Below are 20294 nucleotides of genomic sequence, written 5' to 3'. Positions count from 1 at the left end.
CGTTTTCACCGGCTGTTGAAGAAAGGAAGAAAACAAGAAGAATCAGTAGGAGTGGCCAGTGGGGTCTCTGGTGGGGGACGTGGAGGAGTACACGAGACAAAAGTTTGAGAGGCTAAAATTATTAGGGAAGTGAAAGGACGGATTTGCCCTTGTTCGGTTTTAACGTGACTGGGAAGTTTGAACCGCCTGCTACCTAAAGCCGACCAGATACAAATTTCTGGCACCTGCCAACTAGCAATTAGCAAGTTAGCAACTACAAGTGTGTATGTGTTTATTTCTGTGTCCGGAAAAAAACTACCCCCTAGTTGCAGTCCAAATTTCTGAATTTATTAATGGACAAATGCATATGGACACGATTATAAATAAAATACTACTAGCGTATGCAATTAATGCAATTCGTCTTATGACTGCGCAAACGAGTTGAATCGAGTCCAGATTTAATTCTATCGACTGTCTTGATTTAGTTTTATTAATCTCAAGTTTGATAAGTTGTCAATTTAAAATTCGAATTCGAGTTCGAGCTCAAAAAAAAATAAAAAAATTATTATTTTATTTTTTTAAAAATAAATAAAATAATATTTTTTAATAAATAAGAAAATATTATGAATATATATGTAAATTTATTATTAAAATAAAAAGTTATATATATATTTGAATTCGCAAGCTAACGAGTTTAATATTTTTGAATACTAACTCGAATTCGAGTTCAATTTACCCGGTTCGAATTCGATATTGATCGAGTTTTAATTCAAATAGTTCGAGCCGATTCGTTTGCAACCCTAATTCCTCGTATGTCGTCAATTATTAATGTTGCAGATTATAGTACTACTTTTGAGCCTTGAAAGGTTCCAAGGAATTTGGGAATGGTTCTTATGCACTAAAGACTATTGATAATTAGTTTTGCCTTTTTGTTGCGAGGAATTTGGGATCTTCTTTTTTTTTTTTTTTTTTTAAAATCATGGTAGATTTGCTAGATTTAGCCAAAATTAAGGATTGTAAATTATTTGAGATATTTTTGCTGTATCACTTTTTTTGATATGATGTATGTGAGATAAAAAGGTGATTGAAAAATGTGTTGATTATGCAAGCAAATCTGTGTGTGTAAATAAGGTGTAAATAAAGTGGAATAATCTTCCATCCAAACACTAAGCCGAAGATATTGATGTACATTGACACGTGTGGTGATTTGAATTTGTAGGCTTTTAAGCAAAATTCGGGAAAAAAAAAATTGCAATGTGCGAGGTTTTCTCTAATAAGTATACATATAATATATAAATCGATTATAAGATGCGAGAGAAAGTTTGAGCTCATACTACTGTGTGTGGAATTAACAGAAACAAAGAAAGAAAGGAAAAGGCTAATCACTTCCTGTTTCTTTCCCATGCCCCTTAGTAATTACTAATTACTAATAATTAAAGCAATTCAAGTGTGTGATGATATTTGTTTTATGGTTTCTTTATTACTACGCGAAACTTTTAGAATTGCAAATTTCGTATCCAAATTTGGCTTTGATGGGCATATATTGAAGAAAACATCAAAATATGTAAGGCCTTACAAATTTCATATCCAAATTTGACTTCGGTTGCGTGCATATATTCTTTCTTGACCAGAAGAACATGCCAATTTGGATTGATGGACCAGACGAAAGATCATGTCATTTTCTTATGTTAATAACCCTCCATTTGCTAACTTCAAAATTGGTTCACATAAGCATTGCCAAAACGTCCCCTTTCCCCTAGAAGTTGAGGGTGGCAATTACCCAAATGGAATTCTCTGGTGCATCAGCTCAACTGGGTGATGACAATTGACAAATCTCATTGAACGGTACACGAGGCAAAATTTTTTTTGTGAGGGGCAACTTTATTTCATGTGAATTTAGCCACCCCACAAAATTAGAGATACTGGAAACATCATCAATGTCAGTCATATATACTCTTTAGATTTGGCACCATCCCTGTTTGGATAGTGAAATTATCCTCTTTTTTTTTTTTTTTTTCTCGGAGACGATAAATCTAATCTATCCTATACTAAGTGGAAGGGGGTGGGTCTAAAGAGACCCAGGGATAAGCCAGAGGGGACTGAACTACCACCGGACCAAACGGGTGCACAGCACACCCGCCTGAATTTTTTTGGAGACAAGCCATGAAATGTGGCATTTTTGGTGGGAGGCAAGTAGGTGGTGGCCATTGAGCCAAAGGCCTAGTGGTTGATAGTGAAATTATCCCAATTTATATTTTGCTTGCATTATAAATACATTTTTTAATCTACCTTTTTATCTGACATACATCATATCACAAAAAGTGCTGTAGTAATTATTCCAAATAATAACCTATCCAAACAGTTCTGGCCTGCTAAAAAAGAAGAACGTTTTCTGGCTAAAAAAGAAGAATGTGAATATGTTTCTTCAAGCAGTTGGGGGAAAAAAAAAATCTTAAAAGCATATTGTACATGAGAGGATGGATATTCTCTCTTGCCAATAGTATATTGTCACATTTTTTGTCATCCTTTTTCGGTTTGCAGTTCTTCCAAAAGAATTAATGTAGCTTCTAACCAAGTAACCATCCCTTATTTGAAAATTGTCAGCTAATTTGGTTGTATTTTTTTTTTCCAACATGAACTAATGTTTTGGTCTTATTATTTTTTTCCCTTAAACTCTCATCATATTCCATTAAATCAGTGCTCAAAATTTGTTGCACCAAAGAAGCATGGACGGAAGGATCTCATTCGTGTTTGCAAGCACATTTTCCAAAGGCTAACGAAATTTCAAACCGACCTAATCCCTCTTCAGTTGGCTATTAGGGAGAGACTAAAATCCCTCTTCAGGGGTAAATCGAGAATTCAAAGCTCCCAACTTGCATTTTAAAACCAAAATTTCTTAAAATTTCACTAGTTGCTTGTCAACCTCTTCCGAATTTTTCCATGACTACTTTGGGTCTATCCCTTGCTTTAGCGCAAGGTAGGCGTGGGAATATAATAGAATTATGGTTTCGATTTAAAATAAACCTAATACACAGAAAAATCCCCCATGATTTCAAAATATACAACACGACCCCTCATACTTTGAACTAAATTGTAAAGGTGACGGAATCCGTTAAACTTAACGGAAATGGTCAAAATGACCAAAATACCCTTATATAATTAAACAAAAGACAGCTCAAAAAAATTATTTATTTTATTTTCTAAGTAGAGAGAATTAAGAGTTAAGGGGTAGAATAGGTATATTTGATAAAAATTAGGTATAAAAAAAATTTTTTAGGTTCCAATAAGTCATTTCCGTTAAGTTTAACGGATTCCGTCACCTTTACAATTTAGTTCAAAGTATGAGGGGTCGCGTTATATATTTTGAAACCATGGGGGACTTTTCTGTGTATTAGGTTTATCACAGGGGGCTTTTTTGTTTTTAACCCAAAAAAAAATACAAAAAAGATAGAAGTTGGAGTGGAAGGCAACGGACTTAGCCCAGCAGCTATAATTCATTAGTCCATGAAGATCACTCTGTAGCTACGGGCTATGTGGGATTGGGCTACATTTGGGTAGACCATTTAGCCCATGTCAATATTGCTCGATTCAAGCAAAGCTGATGTCAAGATAACAGTCCAAACTGTGCTTGCTTAAAAATTGAAACCTCGGACAGTAGAGCTCTAAGCGATCAAATATCATGTTGAGCACAAAGGGAGAGGTTATCAAGTTGACTCGGAGTTTACTTGCAAAAAATGACCTTAAATCATGATATTCCTAAACAATAAACACAAATATTGGAAAATCTAAAATCAAGAAGGCGTGTTATTCACTAGTTTGTTTCTGTCGCTTAAATCGTATATCGTTTAGTATAAGATTTTTCTTTTTAAGATGCAGTTGTTCCAAGATGATGTCAATTTTTCACTTTAGCTAAAGATAAGGAAATCCAATTCTAAAAGAAAAAGGGGTAATCCAATTCTTTTCTTAATTATTGTTAGTATATTATTGATCTAAAGTTGAAATTACGAAAAAAAAAGGAGCACAAAACTTAGCAAACAAAGGGCAATTAGTGAATTGAAAAGCATATTTATTATACATATCAAAATCGTCTACACACTTGTCGTGGAATGTCTGAATTAAAAAGGATACCTCAAGTCTTAAGCGGAGTTACAATTGAACTTCACCTAAAAGCCTACTCCTCAATCTTGGGAGGCCTTAAAAGATCATTTTTCAGTCGGATTTTCCTCATCCTGATGGGCCATCTTCTTCCCATTAGCCAAAAATGGTGTGGTATCTTTGTCTTTATTCTGAAACAACGGTGTCCAATCATACCATCCCATTTTCAGTCAAAAAATAAATCAATCAATTTCTTAATAATTAACAAAAATGAGTAAAATTTAATGTACACATTACCTGAGACATAGACGAGAAGTCTCCCCCTTGTTTCTTCTTGTTCTCATGGGTGCAAAAGTACGAGTACAATCCCATTCCAACAATGGCTATTAGTATTCCAGCAATGTTTCTTGAAGTGAAAGGATCATGCAGGAGTGTATAGCCGAACGCAAGAACAAGGCACGTTTTAAGATGCCCTAAAACTTGATACGTAACAGGTGACGTCTTCCCAATCACTAAAAATGTACTGAAGTTAACAGATACGGCAATCAAGCAAGAAAGTAATATGAATGCCTGCAACAGTTATTTATCAGGGATCACTCGATCTAAACTTTATGATTTTAGAGAAAGCGGATTAAAAAAAGGGGTTGTTAGAGCTTTACCAATACAATAGGGGAATATTTGTGGGCAAACACATTTTGTTTGGTCAGGCACTGATCAACAAGAGGGCCTGAGACGAAGAGAACAGCCGCTTGAAATGGAGCTGATTGGTACAGCAACTGAGTGGATGAGACATTTAGTCTCTTCTGAATTGTGTTTGTGAGCTGAAATTAGAATGATTGGTTAAGGACCAAGCAACAAGAATATCTCCCAAGGACGTACGTCCTACAAACATTCTATCTTTCTTTTTACTTTTGTACGATAACACTCTGGAAATGGCAGTCTAACTATGATCAACCGGGCGCAAATTGGTGCCTTTTCCTCTTGTAGCAAGATGATCATCTTTGTCTCTCTCCTTTGTCCAAAGGATCAACTTGCATTAATTAATCACTTTTAATAGCTGTTCGTGACATGTTTTGTCACATTTGATGATTAATTATGACTGTTGATTTGCTGATCCTAGTTAATTAGTCTGGCATTTACCACTGTAATCAAGTCATTGGCCTATTGGCAACGGAGTGCAGGATTGTGATGAAAAAAAAAGCAAAGATAACCAATGAAATTAAATAAAAGAAAAGAAAAGGATACAATTTGACCAACACAAGTTGTTATGATGGCCAAAAGGGAGAGAACTGTTCCCACAAAATTAAGCTGAAGGTCGGTTATGGAGGCAATGCCGACACCGATGAGTAGGACGAATAGAGAGAACTTGATCTTCTGGCTGCATATAATTTGGACCATCATGAAACAGCGGATTTGGTTTATATAACTAAAGCTAAAAAAAAAAAAAAAAAAAACTTGCATATAATAATAGGCTTGGTGGAAAAGTTAATAATACTTCCAGATTGTAATTATTAGCTTTTCTGTCTGAACATTACCTGAAATGCTTTTTCAAGAAAATGGTCTCTAATAGAACCGTGAAAGGTATTATTGCAAGCTTGGTCATCTGTAAAGCATGAATCACAAGGAGAAAAATAAGTGGAGAACATTAAGGGGAAAAAAAATCCAAAAATAAATGACTAGTGATCGTAAATAATAAAATAAATCACCAATTGTGATGCATTATCTTTTAATTAAGTCCCACCTCTTCCTAGTTGAAAAAAAAAGTGCAATGCTCGATGAAATTACTGCACTTTGTAGTTTGTGCTTATGTAGCGTAATCAATGTGTTAATGCTGATTTAGAAGATGAAATGCATATAAAAGCTCGAGTATATAAATATGAATAATGTAGTAAATCAATTTTTTTTTGGTGCCTTTTTAGAATGCAAAATTGCTAGATATATTTTATTTACCGCACCTGGTAGAATCCAATGGAGTTAAATCCCAAGCTTAAGTTGAGGAAACCTATCGAAACTCCATTCAAAATGCCGAAGAGGATGACCGTCTTCATGTCGACTGGCTTGTTCTCGAAGAAATTCATGCGCAGAGCCACATGTAGAGTGCAGTATGTTACCATCAGGTGCCAACTAGTCAACGTTGTTGCTGGCAAAATTGAATTCAAAGCATTTATTCAAATCATCCTGGAAAGACTATACTAATTCGTCCTGACAAATTTCAGGGTTTGTTTTCCACATTAGAAAAAAAGAAAAGAAAAGAAAAGAAAAGTTATATGTATATATTGGTTTTTGTGTAAAAATATACATATAATGCAACAATCGATAATTGTACGAGTAAATGTTATATATACTGACAGACAGACAGTGTATATACACTATCAGAATTGAAGATTTGCATCGTTAACAGAAAGCATTTTGTAGGTTAAAATGGTACGAGTTGTGGTAGCTTGGGATAGAAGCATGTAGATACGGATGGAGATTGTATATACCAAACGGAAAACCAAGATTGCTCATCAAAGCTTTGTTGACGATGACAATGGACACTGATGAAGCCACAGATAGGAACAATGCCCCGATAACTCCCAACTGGTTGCTCGTCATCTCTCCCATCTTTCACCTAGAAAGAAAAAAAGGAAAATCCTAACAAGATTCAGGGATGATTATTAATTTAATTTTGATTAGTGCTTCCTATGAAGACGTAAAAAGTTTAGGCAGAAGATAGAAAGTCTCTTCAGCATTTCTTGGATATACAGAGTCATATATTGAACATACCTTCGATTTACTGCCGACTGGAGCTGGCAGTCTTGGGAGCCCTGAATTCACGAAACAGTCAGCAGATGATTCCAATACTCAAACAAAGATGAAAGCAAATACTGCTGACAAGAAAATCAAGATTCAGTGGCTCCTGCAAGACTAGTGCACCCTAATTAAGGAGACAATTGCAATGTAGTCCTCGGGATATTTGGGTCCGGCCGGGCTTGAATGAGGGAATTTGGTCCGTTTGAAGCTCTGAAGGTGGAGGGAGAGATAGAGTCGTAGAGAAAGAGGGAGATATCAGGGGTTTGTGGCTTGAAGGAGAATGAAAAACAAGATCTCTTTTATTTTGTAAGACTAAGAATGTGGTTGGTGCTAACGTCGTTGGTTCCAGTTTTTTTTTTTTTTTTTTTTTTTATATAGTTGTTTGTTGGTTCTGTCTCGGTTTAATCACTTCCAGGAAGGACTTAACTGCCAGTTTAAGCAAGAGAACTGACCTGTTATTTTGTTTTAAAAACAAATTATTGCCATGAACATTAGAACGATTAAGTCGGAAATGCAGTTAACAAATTAAAATTGAACCTTTTTCTATACAAGTGAGAAAAATCTGTGTATTTCCAAATCTGGCTCTGATTTTAAGCATGCGTTATAGAGGATTTAATGCGAACAACATGCTATAATAGGAATGGAAATTATTCTCACTGGTAGCTATGAACTATCAAAAAAAAGAAGAAATTTAGGCAGAAACAAAAAAAAAAACAAAACAAAACAAAGCTGTTTTACTTTCCTATAGTGTCAAAGTTAAATCTTCATAAGGTTTGATTGCACAGAGACAGCCCAACAATATGAGTCCGCTTCTACATATTTGGTTGTTTTGTAAGAGAAAATGCTTTAGATTTTTTTAGTCATCTTTATTGTTTCTTTAACGAGTTTTTTTTTTTTTTTTTTTTTTTTGAAAATTCATTCATTATGCATACGACCGACGACTGATCAAATTCTCAACCTAGATTTCCATTATTTCTTTATGTGTTTATTTTTTTGGTTTTCTGGGCATGACAAAGGGTCCTTATCATCTTCCCAATCAGTACAAAGACTGATTTGATTTGAGGAGGGCAGATTTTATTGGTTTATTAAACAAGTCTTAGTACATAAGAATGGAAGGTGGAATGAACATTTCTCAATGTCAGTGAGCGAGGAATCTGCCAGTGTAAGCAAAATATTTGCACCCAACACATTGCGAAACTGTCCGTTTGGTGACCTTAAACACAGACTTGGGTCTCACTCCATACATTTTCCAATATCCTTGAATTTCACACCAACCGATGCCTTCCATTGCATAAAAAGTACATCCTTCACCGAGAACAAATAGATACAGTAGGTATTATTAGAATATGCTATTAGGGACACAGTGGATTTTGTCAAATGGTAGCAGAATGGATTACGCACTCTTTTTTGAGTAAACTTCAACGTCTCAAATTCAAGGCTTGAAAAAAAAACTTGTTCGTTGATGATTATAATGTTTAAATCTCCTTGTGAACAATATTGGTTTTGTTGAATGGTATTAGACATACGAGACCTGGGATTCACATCTGCTGATGATTAATTGCAAGAATTTTCTTGCCTTTCTCTTCATTGCATGGTTAGTTCATAGTATTTCTTTTGGAACTCACCATTCGTCTTTGATGCTCATTGCTTCCATCACTCCAATACCACAGTTTATCATTTATTTTTTTTTGAAGTAAGTTTCATCTAAAAAATTTAATGCCATTTAATTAATTCATACGTTCTATTTTTTTGTTATTAAATGCGTTTGAATATGTTAAAATCTGTATTTCTAAAGCATTCTTTAAAATAGGTATGGGTACCATCTTCCCTGCAGTATCGTCACAAGTTGGTGTCACACGGTCACGATAACCCGAATAGAGCAAAATTTTAAAATGGAAAAAAGAAAATCAGAACTGCATTTTCCGTCATGAGACCAAAATTAATTCCATCTTTTATTTTTGTTATCATCCCAAAATTCCATACGATCATCTGAAAAATTGGTCAAGTCAAAGATATGAAATGGGATCCAACAAATTCGCATGCCCCTTCTCTCCTCTCCCGGCCTTCAAAAAAGAAAAGGAAAAAAAAAACCCCACCCACATCCCCCCGCCTCAAGGAAATAGAAAAGGGAAAAAAGGAGACAAAACAGAAGGAAAAGGAAATGAAAATTGGCAGTTTGGGAATCAAATGAAGCAAAGTCTAATCTATTTATACACAAAAAAGGATCACTCTCTTCCAGTTTCAGATTGTTAGTTTTCACTACTACAGGAAGTTCAGCTACCGCCCCGCTAGGAGGAAAAAAAAAACAAAAATTAAAGACATCGAGTGAGAGATTGGGCTCCAAAACACCCTTCCGTACAATGAATACAAAGATGGAAAAAGGACCAAAGAAAATGAAGAAATTTACAGGTAATAACCAGAAATTAACTAATTCAAAGTCCTCCCAAGCTGTTCAATATATTTCTTATCTGCATTGGCTAGGCGATCTTGAAACTGCGCCCACTCACTTCTGCACCTCTCTCTTACCTACCAAATTAGATAGAAAAGAATTCAAGCTAGTTACTTGACGTTTGGACAAATGTAATGAAATTCAGTTCAATGCAAAATCATGCAATTCAAACAAAGTGCAGATATATGACTTGTGAATCCTTATTTAAACATGACATGTTAGAATGTAGGTGAAATAGAATAACTCAGATGACCATAAAATTGGATGAAGAAGCTTTCAGAGTTGACTTTTGCCAAAAAAAAACGAAGGACAAAGAAAAGGCCTCAATAAAAAAAAAATATACAGAAAGGTTGAAATGGAAACCGAACATGTAACAGCTTACATACCCCTTGCCAAGGAGCTTTTCCATTTTCAGATTGACCCTGGAATCAACGAAGCTGAAGCTGTTAGCATCATTATCAATAAACAAATCTAAATGAGGGGAGATCAGATCAGGGGACAAGTAGGATTATTGAAGTGGAAGAAAAAATGTGAATAAGGAAGATTTGACAGAGAGAGCCCCAGCCCGGGGGGGGGGGGCGCTAAAAAGTTGCTTATATTATAAATGAAAAACCATTTTCTCAAAAACGGAAATTAAAGTTGAACAGAACAACATTTGCAAACAACTAAACTTCATTACTTTAATCACCTCTAGGAAAAGGAAAAGCAAGTCCCAATGGTTGTAATTAAGTGGTTAACTGACCTGACTTCCTAGAGAAGGAATAACTTGATGAACTATCCACTGAGAGTCAACCACACCAATTTTCTCATGTGCAGGCTGCACAGGCAAAATACACTTACAATGAAACTGATAATACGCAGACATCCATTTGAAATGAATACATGTTTTCCAATTTTGTCTGTTTTACATCCCACTGTCCCTCAGATCTCTCCTTCCAACAGGAATATGAAAAGCAGATAGAGAAGCCTTCTTTTCTAAATCTTTCAAATAATTCTGTGATAAGAAACAAATAAAACCACTGACCTCCACACATCTCCTTAGTGCAAAATCCAATCCCCAACCATGCACCAAATCATTCTAGAAATGTTATTGAAAGTAAAAAATCAGTGTGAGCTCTAAGCTGGAAAGAACCAAGGCTAATGAGAGCAGCTAAAAGCGAAAATAGTTGGAGGTACAACAAGGCTTAAAACAGATGTATACAAATGACAAAGTTAAAGAAGGGAACCTGAATCATATGCCAAACACATCGCCAAGCATCGCGCGAGAAAACAGGAGCCATAATTTCCACAAAGCTGAATTCAAAAAGGAATTACACAAGGAAAATTAGTTGAAGGTAAATGTTGAAGCCACCCCAATCTTTTAAACTTTTCTTAACTATATATCTCCATTTTAAGGGCCTGAGCATAAATCATGGGTCATAACTCAACCTACAAACACTACCATAAAATCAAAATTTTCAAACAATACGACGTGCTATTGCTATGATATGTCTTGTGGCTAAGCTCTTCTATTTGGCAATGGTCAACCAGATAAAGAAATATGACCATCAATATAGAGATTTTTTTATCTATAACTTGCGAGCAAAAGTGCAAGCACCAATTTGTATCATAAAAACTCTTATTTAGTTGCTGTGTTTTCACAGGTAAGGTAAGTTTCCTGTGACTCTAAGGTTCACAGGTATTTTAAAAAAAATAGCAATGTGAACAAATGCCTATTGTTGTCCAGGAGAGCGAGAGAGGGACAGAGAGAGAGTTAAGACAGCATACGCAGCGCAAGGAGGCAAGTGGGGATCACTGCACCAGCCAGGTTTCTCCTCCGTCACCCTGAAACCAATTTACACAGATTAAGATGGAAATCAGAGTAAGTTGCTGTTTAAACAAGCATGCTAGACAAAGATACATTCTTTATTAGAAAGAATAAGACAATAATAACCCACTTGTGAACCTCTCTGTCACCTCTCCTTTTAGTCATTTGCCATGTAAGTCCATTATTGGGTTCAAGACCGGGTTGAGAAATCTCCAGGCCATGTTTCCTAACTAGTTGAATGTACCTGGAATGTCACAGACGAGATAAAAAAAAAAGTCAAATAAACTTAAAAAGAAAAAGGAAAATTATGCAACAATTCTTTCTTCTTTCTCTTTTTTTTTTTCTGGAAAAAAAATCTTACTTTTCAGCATTGAAGTGCTCGACTCCAAGATCTTCATCCCAAATGAAAATGTAATCATAAGCTGCAATCACATCAGGCTGCAGGAACCTCTTTGCATACCACCTTTCAGTGGGGAAGAGATAGCACAAGGTTATGGAATTATGTGAAATTTCATTCGATGTTAAATCTACTATGTCATTATATCCCCAAAAACCACCAGGCACAATATGCAGAGAGTTTTTAAATCTCACCATTTTGTTTGTCTCCTAACACTGACATGAATTGCGTGCTTTGACCATTCAAACTGATCCCACTCACTCGTTCGACCATCATAGTGAAAAAGCATGATTTGGAAATCCTCAGAAAACTGCAAGAAAGAAGGGAAGCAATTCAGGAAACAAAAACTCTTGGCACGTACAGGAAAAAAATTACACAAAAAAGTCATCATTATCATCATTCTCATGCAAAATCATCCCCACCTTTTTAACTGCTGCATCGATATTGTTTCTCTGATCCAAACCAACTGTAAATGTCACTAAATACTTTGGCTTCCTTTTCAAATCCTGGAAGTTTCATAACATGTTAGGGAACAGTTTCACAAATACAGACAGCTATTTGTGCACATTCCAAATCAATAATATTAGGACAGACTCCTGCAATGCAGTCGCTCTGGAACTTTCTTATGGCTGTTGGACTTGTGCTTATTTTGATGGTATGCAACTCTAATGCACTTAAGTTTAATTGGAAGAAGGGGTGACCATGCAAAATTGCCAATAATTTCATGCACAAACCACAGCAACACTTACTAGCACCCAGTTACACACCAACCTAACACTTTTACTAGCTGCAATTTATAAGCAAACTAAGAGAAACAAGACACCTGCCATCATGGTGTTTAAGAAAAGCTATGTGCATCCTTGCTGCACTGCTCACCAGAAGCAAAGAAACCGTTTCAATGGGATACACTGATCCTCAACTTCAAAAATAGATATATCTAGAAATTCATGTCTACCGCATGCAAAGTGCTGTATTATGAAATGTACAAAATTGATAATGATGAAGAATAAAATAATGACAAGACAATAGCAAAGAACAAAAAAACAATAGAAATGTGTGGCCAATAAAACACGTAAGTATATCGCCAAACAGCATAGCTAACAAATGAAATACAAAGCTTTTATCTAATGCCATCCCCTATAAATTGCATTTGCTGCTGCAATTATGTTAAATAGATCTCTTCAACATGCATATCAATGACATACTGCACAGCTATATCATTTACATTGCTGAACCATTTCACTAACATACCTCACTAGGTTCACCCCATAATCTCCGGAGATAAAAGTCTGACTCCGATACCACAATACCAGGAGGCAAAGACTCTGCACCACGAGGATTTGTAGGAACATAGATCTGGAGACAAAAAAAGAATTAGAATGTTAACTGGTCAAACATCATCAAAGAATTTACATAAAACAATTAACAATGCAGCTTGCAGCAGTAAGGGGAGAATATGTCAGAAGCAAGCTTGTGTCAAGCTTTTATTAAAGAGTAAATGAAGAACAAAATTTAAGTGACGTCATATCAGCCTGTAATGTTTCATAGTGGAAAGTTAGCAGGACAGACAGAGTAAGACAATGTCAATGAAAGCAATGACAGGATAGACAACTCTTCGGGTAATTGGTAAAGAAAAGATAGAAGAAAATAAAATAAAAAATAATGCTAGGAAAAAAGTCTGACAGACAATTAAAAACTTGTCATGGTATTGGGAAAGGTTTACTTTGAGAAGTAGCTTCAGGAGGGGATTTATTATGACAATTGTAGAATAAAAGCAAAAAGAACCAGAAGAAGAAAACAACAATTCTTTTCTTGGTTGGATAATGCATCGAAGCTACCTATTATTCATTTCCAAACAGATCCATAAACATACATGGGTTAATAAAATGAAAGGCCATCTGATTGGATGACATGTTACAAATGAAACATGATGACAAGTTGGCGGACTACAATGTTCCAAACAAAGATCAAATACATTAACCTTGTTCTAGAAGCAGATTAGGAATTAAGTTTCCATACTTCTCACTGAATTACCATCATAAGTCATCTGACATATGAAAATCCTAAATTTGGGTTCTTGACATGCACATAAGACTTACAACAGCAAAACACCATACAAACGTAGAAGACCACATTAACATCATAACTACCTTTGGTGCTAAGGGAGTACTACCCGAACCAACAGTCTCTGGAAAACTACGAGTGTCTAAACTATGACGATCTCTGTTCATTGCTCCCTCAAAAAAATTAATCTGCAAAATAGAAAAAATTATTAAATAAAAGACAAAAGCTGAAAGGGGAAAAAGGTCACGTGTCTTATTCAACATACCTTAGCTAGAGAAACAAATGGAAATGATACACCAATAAAATATCCAAAAACTATCCCCATGATGGTTGTGATAACTAGCCTGGCACCATCACTTGATTTTTTGGAAGCCCCACTGCATGAATACAAAATGACAAATAAACATGCTGAAAAATGAGAACTTCATTTTAGCATGAGACACACACGAATCAACTGATTATTTTCAAACTTTTCTATAATACACAAATCCCAACAAACCTGCGATGCGAGGTTCCCATTTTGGCAAGAGTTGCTTGACTTAAAGGTCACCGCAGTGGACAGAAACCTATTGCTTGTGCAACTCTTGAAACATATTTAATGTCCTCCCGTTTCAAGAGATGAATCCTCCTATGTAGCATAGGAAAATCCCGTTAAACAAAGAATTGCAGCTTTACATGCATCAGTGAAAAACATCTTATCAGAACTCCAAAAGAAACTATAAACATTTTTATTTAGCAACAGAATATCTATTACATAGAATAGAAGAGCACCCGTTGGTCTGTAGTGCCTAACTTTTTAATCTTTTTGCAAAAATTTTGAATCCTACCTGTAAGGCCTTGAATTTTCACCATCATGAACACAGTAACATTAATTTCACATTTAGCAAAAGTTATATTTACAAAATTCATATTGTGAACTCTATGTAAAATTAATCATCATGAATTTCTTTTAGAAAAGAACTAATCTTTTTCTTAAAATTTCAGACGCAATGGGCATGCCATTTGTACCAATGTGTGCACAAATCCATGTACCATATGGAAAAATCTTGCCATTGGGGTACACTATATCCGTTTGGCCTTTCTTTCATAAACTATTTAAAACAGGGAGGAATTAATAAAGTAAAGTGCAAGTTTTCAACTCAACATTATATCATTTAATTTAAACCAAATGAGAACATCTTAGGCAGTAAAGAAAAATACCTGAAAATGAAAGAATTACAACTCTAAGTAGGATTTCCTTAGCTTCAGCTTATGACTTCTACAAACTTCACTGAGGATAAAGAGAAAAGAAATACTTAAACTTCAAATCATGATCGGCAGAATTACAACCACAGAGAAGCACTCACCAGTTCAAATGAAAGAAAAAAAGGAACTATCAAACAAAGAAAAGCAGAGAAATGAATAATTGCAGAATTTAACAGCCGGAATTTAGATTACAAAAGCTAAAAACAATACGATCACAAAAAGCTGGAATTTTCGAGATTAGCAACAAATGAACAGCCTAAAGCAATGACGAAATTACACCCAAAAATGCACATTGAAAAATTTTTATTCTAGAAGATCGATGCTTAGAATGCAAAAAAGGATGGTAATCAAATAGAAATAATGACAAAAAAATGTTTTATACATGAGAAAATTAGTTGATAAGCGATGGAAACTAGGGTTTGAGGCTTACGAGTTCCGCCGATAACTAGACGCGGAAAAAGACAGCGAAATATAGAAAGGAATAGCGATTGCGAGATTGGAGAAGAAGACGGACGAATCGTATTCCTAAGAGATCGGTGTGTGGGTGCTTGGATAATTATTGTTTTTGCCCAGAAAATTCAATTTCATGGTAAGCTATATCTTCAATTACAGCTTTGCCCTCATGTTATTTTTAGCTTCCCATTACACCGTCTATTTATTTTTGTTCGTAGAGAACTCGATCTAAAAAATTCTTACGCTGAGACCCTTGTAAAGAGTTTTTTTTCGCACATTTCACGTTTAAACACAAAAAAAAAGAAGGTAATTTCAATTAGAATAAATGCTAGGTGTCTTGCATTTGGATTTGTTGATGTAAATGTTTAATTATTTGTACAAAAAAAAATTTTGATTCTATTTTTGACACATTTTTCAATTTATTTTTTATCTTTTCAACTAAATTTTCATCTGGCAAACATCACGTTACAAAAAATATTACAATAATTATTTCAAGTAATATCTCAAATAGTACTATATCAACGCACACTCTATATTTATTAGTAATCCAAACCTTAATTGCAACTTGCATAAGTTTTTCATATTTATATGTGGAAAATTAAAAGGCGAATAATATGTTGTGTGTTTGGATTTGAGATACAAAATATTTATTTTCCTTTTCATAATTTTCCAAAAGTTCAGTGCCAACTTGTTGAAAATGAAGGACATAAATTCTTGGTGGATTGTAAAATTGTAATGTCACTTTCATTATGCTTCACTTCACATCATATAGTTGTTGTGAAAGGAGAATCTCTTCTCTGAAAGAGAGTGACATGTGTCGCTCATCCACTATACAATTTCTTCTAGAGCAAAAAGATTAGGCAATTATTACCTGTTTACTTTGGGATAAGTTTTTGATTTGGCATTCAGTTCTCTATTTAATTAGTTATTATCATAAATCAAAGAGATGATATGATATAAATCATATTTACAAGTTGACCATTTGGCAAGCAAGCAAGTCGATCGTACGTGGAAGAAGATTCATGAAAATTGATGTGTATTGTCAATTATAACAGCGTGCCTGGTTAATGATTATTTGGGATAAATTTTTTTAAAAAAGTATATATATACTGTAATAGTTTCATGATATAAATATATGTGATATAAAAAAGGTGATTAAAAAATATATTGATGATATAAATGAGTAAAATTGTGCAAATAACTCACTGTCCAAACAAAAGATTTAAAATATACTCCAGAAATATTTTGAATGCAATGTTTGAAAAGCTTTAATCCTTTGGCTATCCAACAAATCATCCTTTTTTGATTGACGAGTAAATAGTGTGTAAAAGGTAGATGGTACCATGATCGGGCTGAAATCCGTTTTCAAGTTACAAGAGACTTATTTAATGCTCTGTCTTTATATTTCTTGTAGAACATATATATGGTCATGAAAAATCATGTGTTAGGTGACAGTCCAATCAACTACACTTATTTTGGCCATGTCCCTTGATCACACAATTAGTGCTTAAGATAATCAATCGCCATCCAGTATCAAGTAGGCGATGACAACAATTGAAGAAGAAGTTGAAGTACGTTGACTTGCTTATCCAGTATCAAGTAGGCAATGTTTACGAAAAAAAACATATATAGATGCCAAAATTGTGACTTCCATGTTGATCATTTCTGTATTTTAAGATTGTTTACACAAGTAAAACCAAAAACCAAAAACATCTTCAGAATTTTGGAAGGGGCCATTTAGCATGTAGTATTAAAAAAAAAAATTAAGCATTTCCTTATCTAGTTGAGCAACTTTTTTTTTTTTTTTTTTTGGGGTCAAAATGTCACTTTGTAGCTGAGCTAATATTTGACCAGGCAAATTCTGAGTTTGATTTCTGTGGAAGCCTTCTTTTTTTCCCCTTTTTTGGAGGGATGTGGACGGCTTCAAGAATTGGGGGAACTGAAAAAACGTAGACTTTCTATAGACTTCACCTGTCAAAACAAAGTATTAATCTCCTTGGTTTCACTTTCTGAGAAAAGCGAACAAGTGTTTAAATTTCAAAAGACTGAAAGGAATATGTCATTTTAAAGGTTTTATTTGCAAAAGCTGCTGCCCGAATCGCACTTTTTTAATGTGTTGTATGTGAGATGATTTGGAATAACTTTTTGAAACAAAAATGCTGTAACACTTTTTTGATGTGACATATAAATCAGATAAAAAGAAAATTGAAAAATGCGTTTATAATGAAATCAAATAAATTTGTGCAAATAACAAGCTATCCAAACAAATTCCAAAAATTTACGTGCTTTTTTAGGAATTGAGTTTCTAATTTAATTAGGCTACAAATGGATGCAAAATTTGGCAAATGATCCAGAAATTCCAAGGCTTCTCTACCTTTTTTTTTTTTTCCCCTTCAATCCACATTATGCATGCAATGTTAAAGCGAGATTCATGCTTGATACATTATTCAGCCTCCAGCAATATTAGTAATTAGTAGTAGCATCAAAATTCTTCCCTGGAGTGGAAAAGGGACACAAAGGGAAAAAAAAAAAGGAAAAGATTAGAAGACGCGAGAAGAATTGGGTATTTGGTGAGGAGTCGCATGCGCAACTGAAAAAGAACGAAATGTATGCGATGGTTCTGGTCTAACTGCCAAAGGATGAAAACTTCATCAGCAGGCAACAATAATAATAGTATGTTTTGGCAAACACTACTGAAATAAGAGCTAGCTAGAGCCTAGAGGGTTCCTCCATGGAAATATTTGCCTAATTCTCATATCTTCTTTGAACTTTTAAGAATCAAGAATCTTATTAGTAGTAAATTTATGTCAAGATTTGACAGGATATCAAATATTTAATCCATCGTAATCATGGTCAAATGCAGATATTGACAACGGAAAAGATTGAGAGTAAATGATAATCTAGCTTTTGGCATCTTTTCTGTCTGGGGATTAAGGAATGGTGTCCAAGCTAATTATGACTAGCTTATAGACTTTTAGATTTGATGGTGGACAAAGGCACGACAAAGTGATTAGCTTAGCTGTTGTAGCTGAGAGCAGATGTGTCAAAATAGGTGATTTGGGTGGGATTTAGGTGGGTTGAAATGGGTAATGAGTATAAGTGAGTCAATTTATTTATATCCATTTGATTATATGGATATATATGGATAAATCAAAAAATGAGTTAGGTAATCCAATTATCCATCTATAACCCATTTATTTTAACTTTTTGTAAACTTATTTAAATTTATTTTTGCAAACTAAGTTATCAATTTATACCACCCTCTGCACCCATCATTAGCTTTAAATATTTACTCATAATACTTAATAACCTTAATTACTAGTTTTTTCGCATTCATGTTCCATGTCACAAAGTTACGTATTATTTAATAGTTGAACAATAAGAATATAAAAATTTGAACTAAGTACTATGAAAGTTAATATGAAAACTTAATTCAAAAACTTTGAATCCCTAATATTTTTTTCATGTTTAAATTTATAATTTCATTTTAGAAACGTAGGAAAAGAGTTAAAACTTGTCATAAATTAGTAATGTTGAAAAATGAGCAAGTTAACAGACTATGAGAAAATAAAATAACAAGATAAAACCAACAAATAATAATAATAAAGCAAAAGTTGTTTAAAAATATGAAAAAATAATGACAAATGAAGAATTTGAAAAAATAAATTAAGGAGGATATCTATCTGTGTCAAAAAAGGCATCAAATGTTTGTTAAGCCTGAAAAATAAAATATTCCCCTATATACAAGGTTTCGGCAATATTAACGCATGAAAGTCTCCAACAATGAGTTCAATAATCAAACGGAGGTCTCAAATTTCTTCTAAATAAGTGGGAAAAAAGAGGAGGTTTGGGGGGAGATAATTTTAAATGTATTAATTGGATTTTATGGGTTACCTAATAATATCCGTTTACCCGCCCAGATAACCCATTTATATTCATATAAAAAAAATTAAGATATTTATGGACTCATATAAATACATTTAGTTAAATAGATTTGGGCCTACACCTGGAAGGTATATCTGTACATAGCTAATTGCTCCTTCGTACTTGTGTTGCCAGCGACTTTTGTACGACATATCCGACCACACTAGAAAGGGCGAAGGGATTTGAATTCTGAAAGGCCTAATGAATTCAGTTAAAGATAGATCCGAAAAAATCAGTTAAGGGAAGGGTTAAGGGAATGTGCAGGATGATTTCAATCATTAGAAATTTGATGTACATCATTAATGCATACCTACAGTACTACTCCCTCCGTCCCGTTTTGTTTGTCTTAGTTTTTTTTTCACACAGATTAAGAAAGTGTAATTAATTTGGTTGGAAACATAAATTTAGATTAATAAATTTCTAAAATACCCTTATGCTAATCACGAAGAGTGTCAATTAATATCAGTTACAGCTAATGGATTAGTATTGAAAAAGCTCAATATATTCAATGTAGTGGGTTAGTATTTAATAACAATGTATTAATAACAAGATATTTAATAAGGGTATTTTAGACAATTTAAAAGAGTACTACATTTCTTAATGGAAAAGTGAACTACAATTTGGGACAGACGAAATAGGAAAATAAGACTATCAAAGTGAGACGGAGGGAGTATATAATTTATGGGTGCATTAATCGTTCCTGTCTAATGGAAAAAAGTGCGAGGTTAACCAAATTGTAGTTGTCATTAATCGTTTTCAAAAGTGTCATTGATAATGGTCCCGGTTTTCAATCATAGGAGCAACCTAAAATGTGATCTGGAGTTGATTACCCATGGACAAATATACCCTCGACATCTGTTCTTGTTATTTTGTAGATTAAGAGCAATAATCGACGAAAATAGTCACGAGTGTGCTAATTAGTTAGTTTAGTGGCTAATTTGTGATGAAAATTTATTTAATGATCAAAAGTTGATATGGATAATAGTTTAAAGATTAATTTTTTATACACTAATAGTATATATATTTTCACCATTAGATGTATGACATATAGTCTGAATTCTAATTTAAAATTTAAAATTTATAAATAT

At 34.0% G+C, this 20294-nt stretch overlaps 2 protein-coding genes across 4 annotated transcripts; both read right to left on the bottom strand.

Moving 5' to 3' along the window:
* Positions 1-4028: 4028 nt before the first annotated feature.
* Positions 4029-7156, bottom strand: LOC113720649 (UDP-xylose transporter 1). Its single transcript, XM_027245348.2, has 8 exons — positions 6841-7156; positions 6558-6685; positions 6030-6214; positions 5610-5677; positions 5320-5452; positions 4734-4895; positions 4372-4644; positions 4029-4265 (listed from the first exon to the last, which is right to left on the bottom strand). The coding sequence occupies exons 2-8, from the start codon at positions 6676-6678 to the stop codon at positions 4182-4184; spliced, it is 1026 nt and encodes a 341-aa protein (XP_027101149.1). The 5' UTR covers positions 6679-6685; positions 6841-7156; the 3' UTR covers positions 4029-4181.
* A 1899-nt stretch (positions 7157-9055) lies between these two features.
* LOC113720659 (uncharacterized) lies at positions 9056-15395 on the bottom strand. 3 transcript variants are annotated; one of them, XM_027245369.2, is made up of 16 exons: positions 15260-15394; positions 14785-14854; positions 14084-14212; positions 13850-13961; positions 13671-13772; positions 12772-12876; positions 11943-12026; positions 11715-11830; positions 11485-11586; positions 11254-11367; positions 11084-11140; positions 10543-10609; positions 10341-10394; positions 10059-10133; positions 9703-9738; positions 9056-9393 (listed from the first exon to the last, which is right to left on the bottom strand). In XM_027245369.2, the coding sequence occupies exons 3-16, from the start codon at positions 14101-14103 to the stop codon at positions 9295-9297; spliced, it is 1143 nt and encodes a 380-aa protein (XP_027101170.1). In that variant the 5' UTR covers positions 14104-14212; positions 14785-14854; positions 15260-15394; the 3' UTR covers positions 9056-9294. The 3 variants fall into 3 exon arrangements, with proteins under 3 accessions (XP_027101170.1, XP_071933081.1, XP_027101172.1); XM_027245371.2 differs by having other exon boundaries at positions 9328-9393; positions 9703-9759; XM_072076980.1 differs by lacking the exon at positions 14785-14854 and having other exon boundaries at positions 15260-15395.
* Between the last annotated feature and the right edge of the window lie 4899 nt (positions 15396-20294).

The sequence above is a fragment of the Coffea arabica genome, chromosome 1c, assembly GCF_036785885.1.
Source record: "Coffea arabica cultivar ET-39 chromosome 1c, Coffea Arabica ET-39 HiFi, whole genome shotgun sequence".
Lineage (NCBI taxonomy): Eukaryota > Viridiplantae > Streptophyta > Magnoliopsida > Gentianales > Rubiaceae > Coffea > Coffea arabica.
Note: the sequence above shows the minus strand (reverse complement) of the source record. Positions and strands in the feature narration are given on the sequence as shown.

What these genes read in the sequence shown, in the direction of transcription:
- LOC113720659 (XM_072076980.1), bottom strand. Translation starts at nt 14,103, where the DNA reads ATGGGAACCTCGCATCGCAG. An exon ending in GTTAGGAGACAAACAAAATG is followed by an intron (nt 11,587 to 11,714) that starts GTGAGATTTAAA and finishes CCCCACTGAAAG; the next exon opens with GTGGTATGCAAAGAGGTTCC. An exon ending in CACTTGCCTCCTTGCGCTGC is followed by an intron (nt 10,610 to 11,083) that starts GTATGCTGTCTT and finishes TTTTGAATTCAG; the next exon opens with CTTTGTGGAAATTATGGCTC.
- LOC113720649 (XM_027245348.2), bottom strand. Translation starts at nt 6,678, where the DNA reads ATGGGAGAGATGACGAGCAACCAGTTGGGAGTTATCGGGGCATTGTTC. An exon ending in TTCTTGAAAAAGCATTTCAG is followed by an intron (nt 5,453 to 5,609) that starts GTAATGTTCAGA and finishes AATTATATGCAG; the next exon opens with CCAGAAGATCAAGTTCTCTC. An exon ending in AATATTCCCCTATTGTATTG is followed by an intron (nt 4,645 to 4,733) that starts GTAAAGCTCTAA and finishes TAACTGTTGCAG; the next exon opens with GCATTCATATTACTTTCTTG.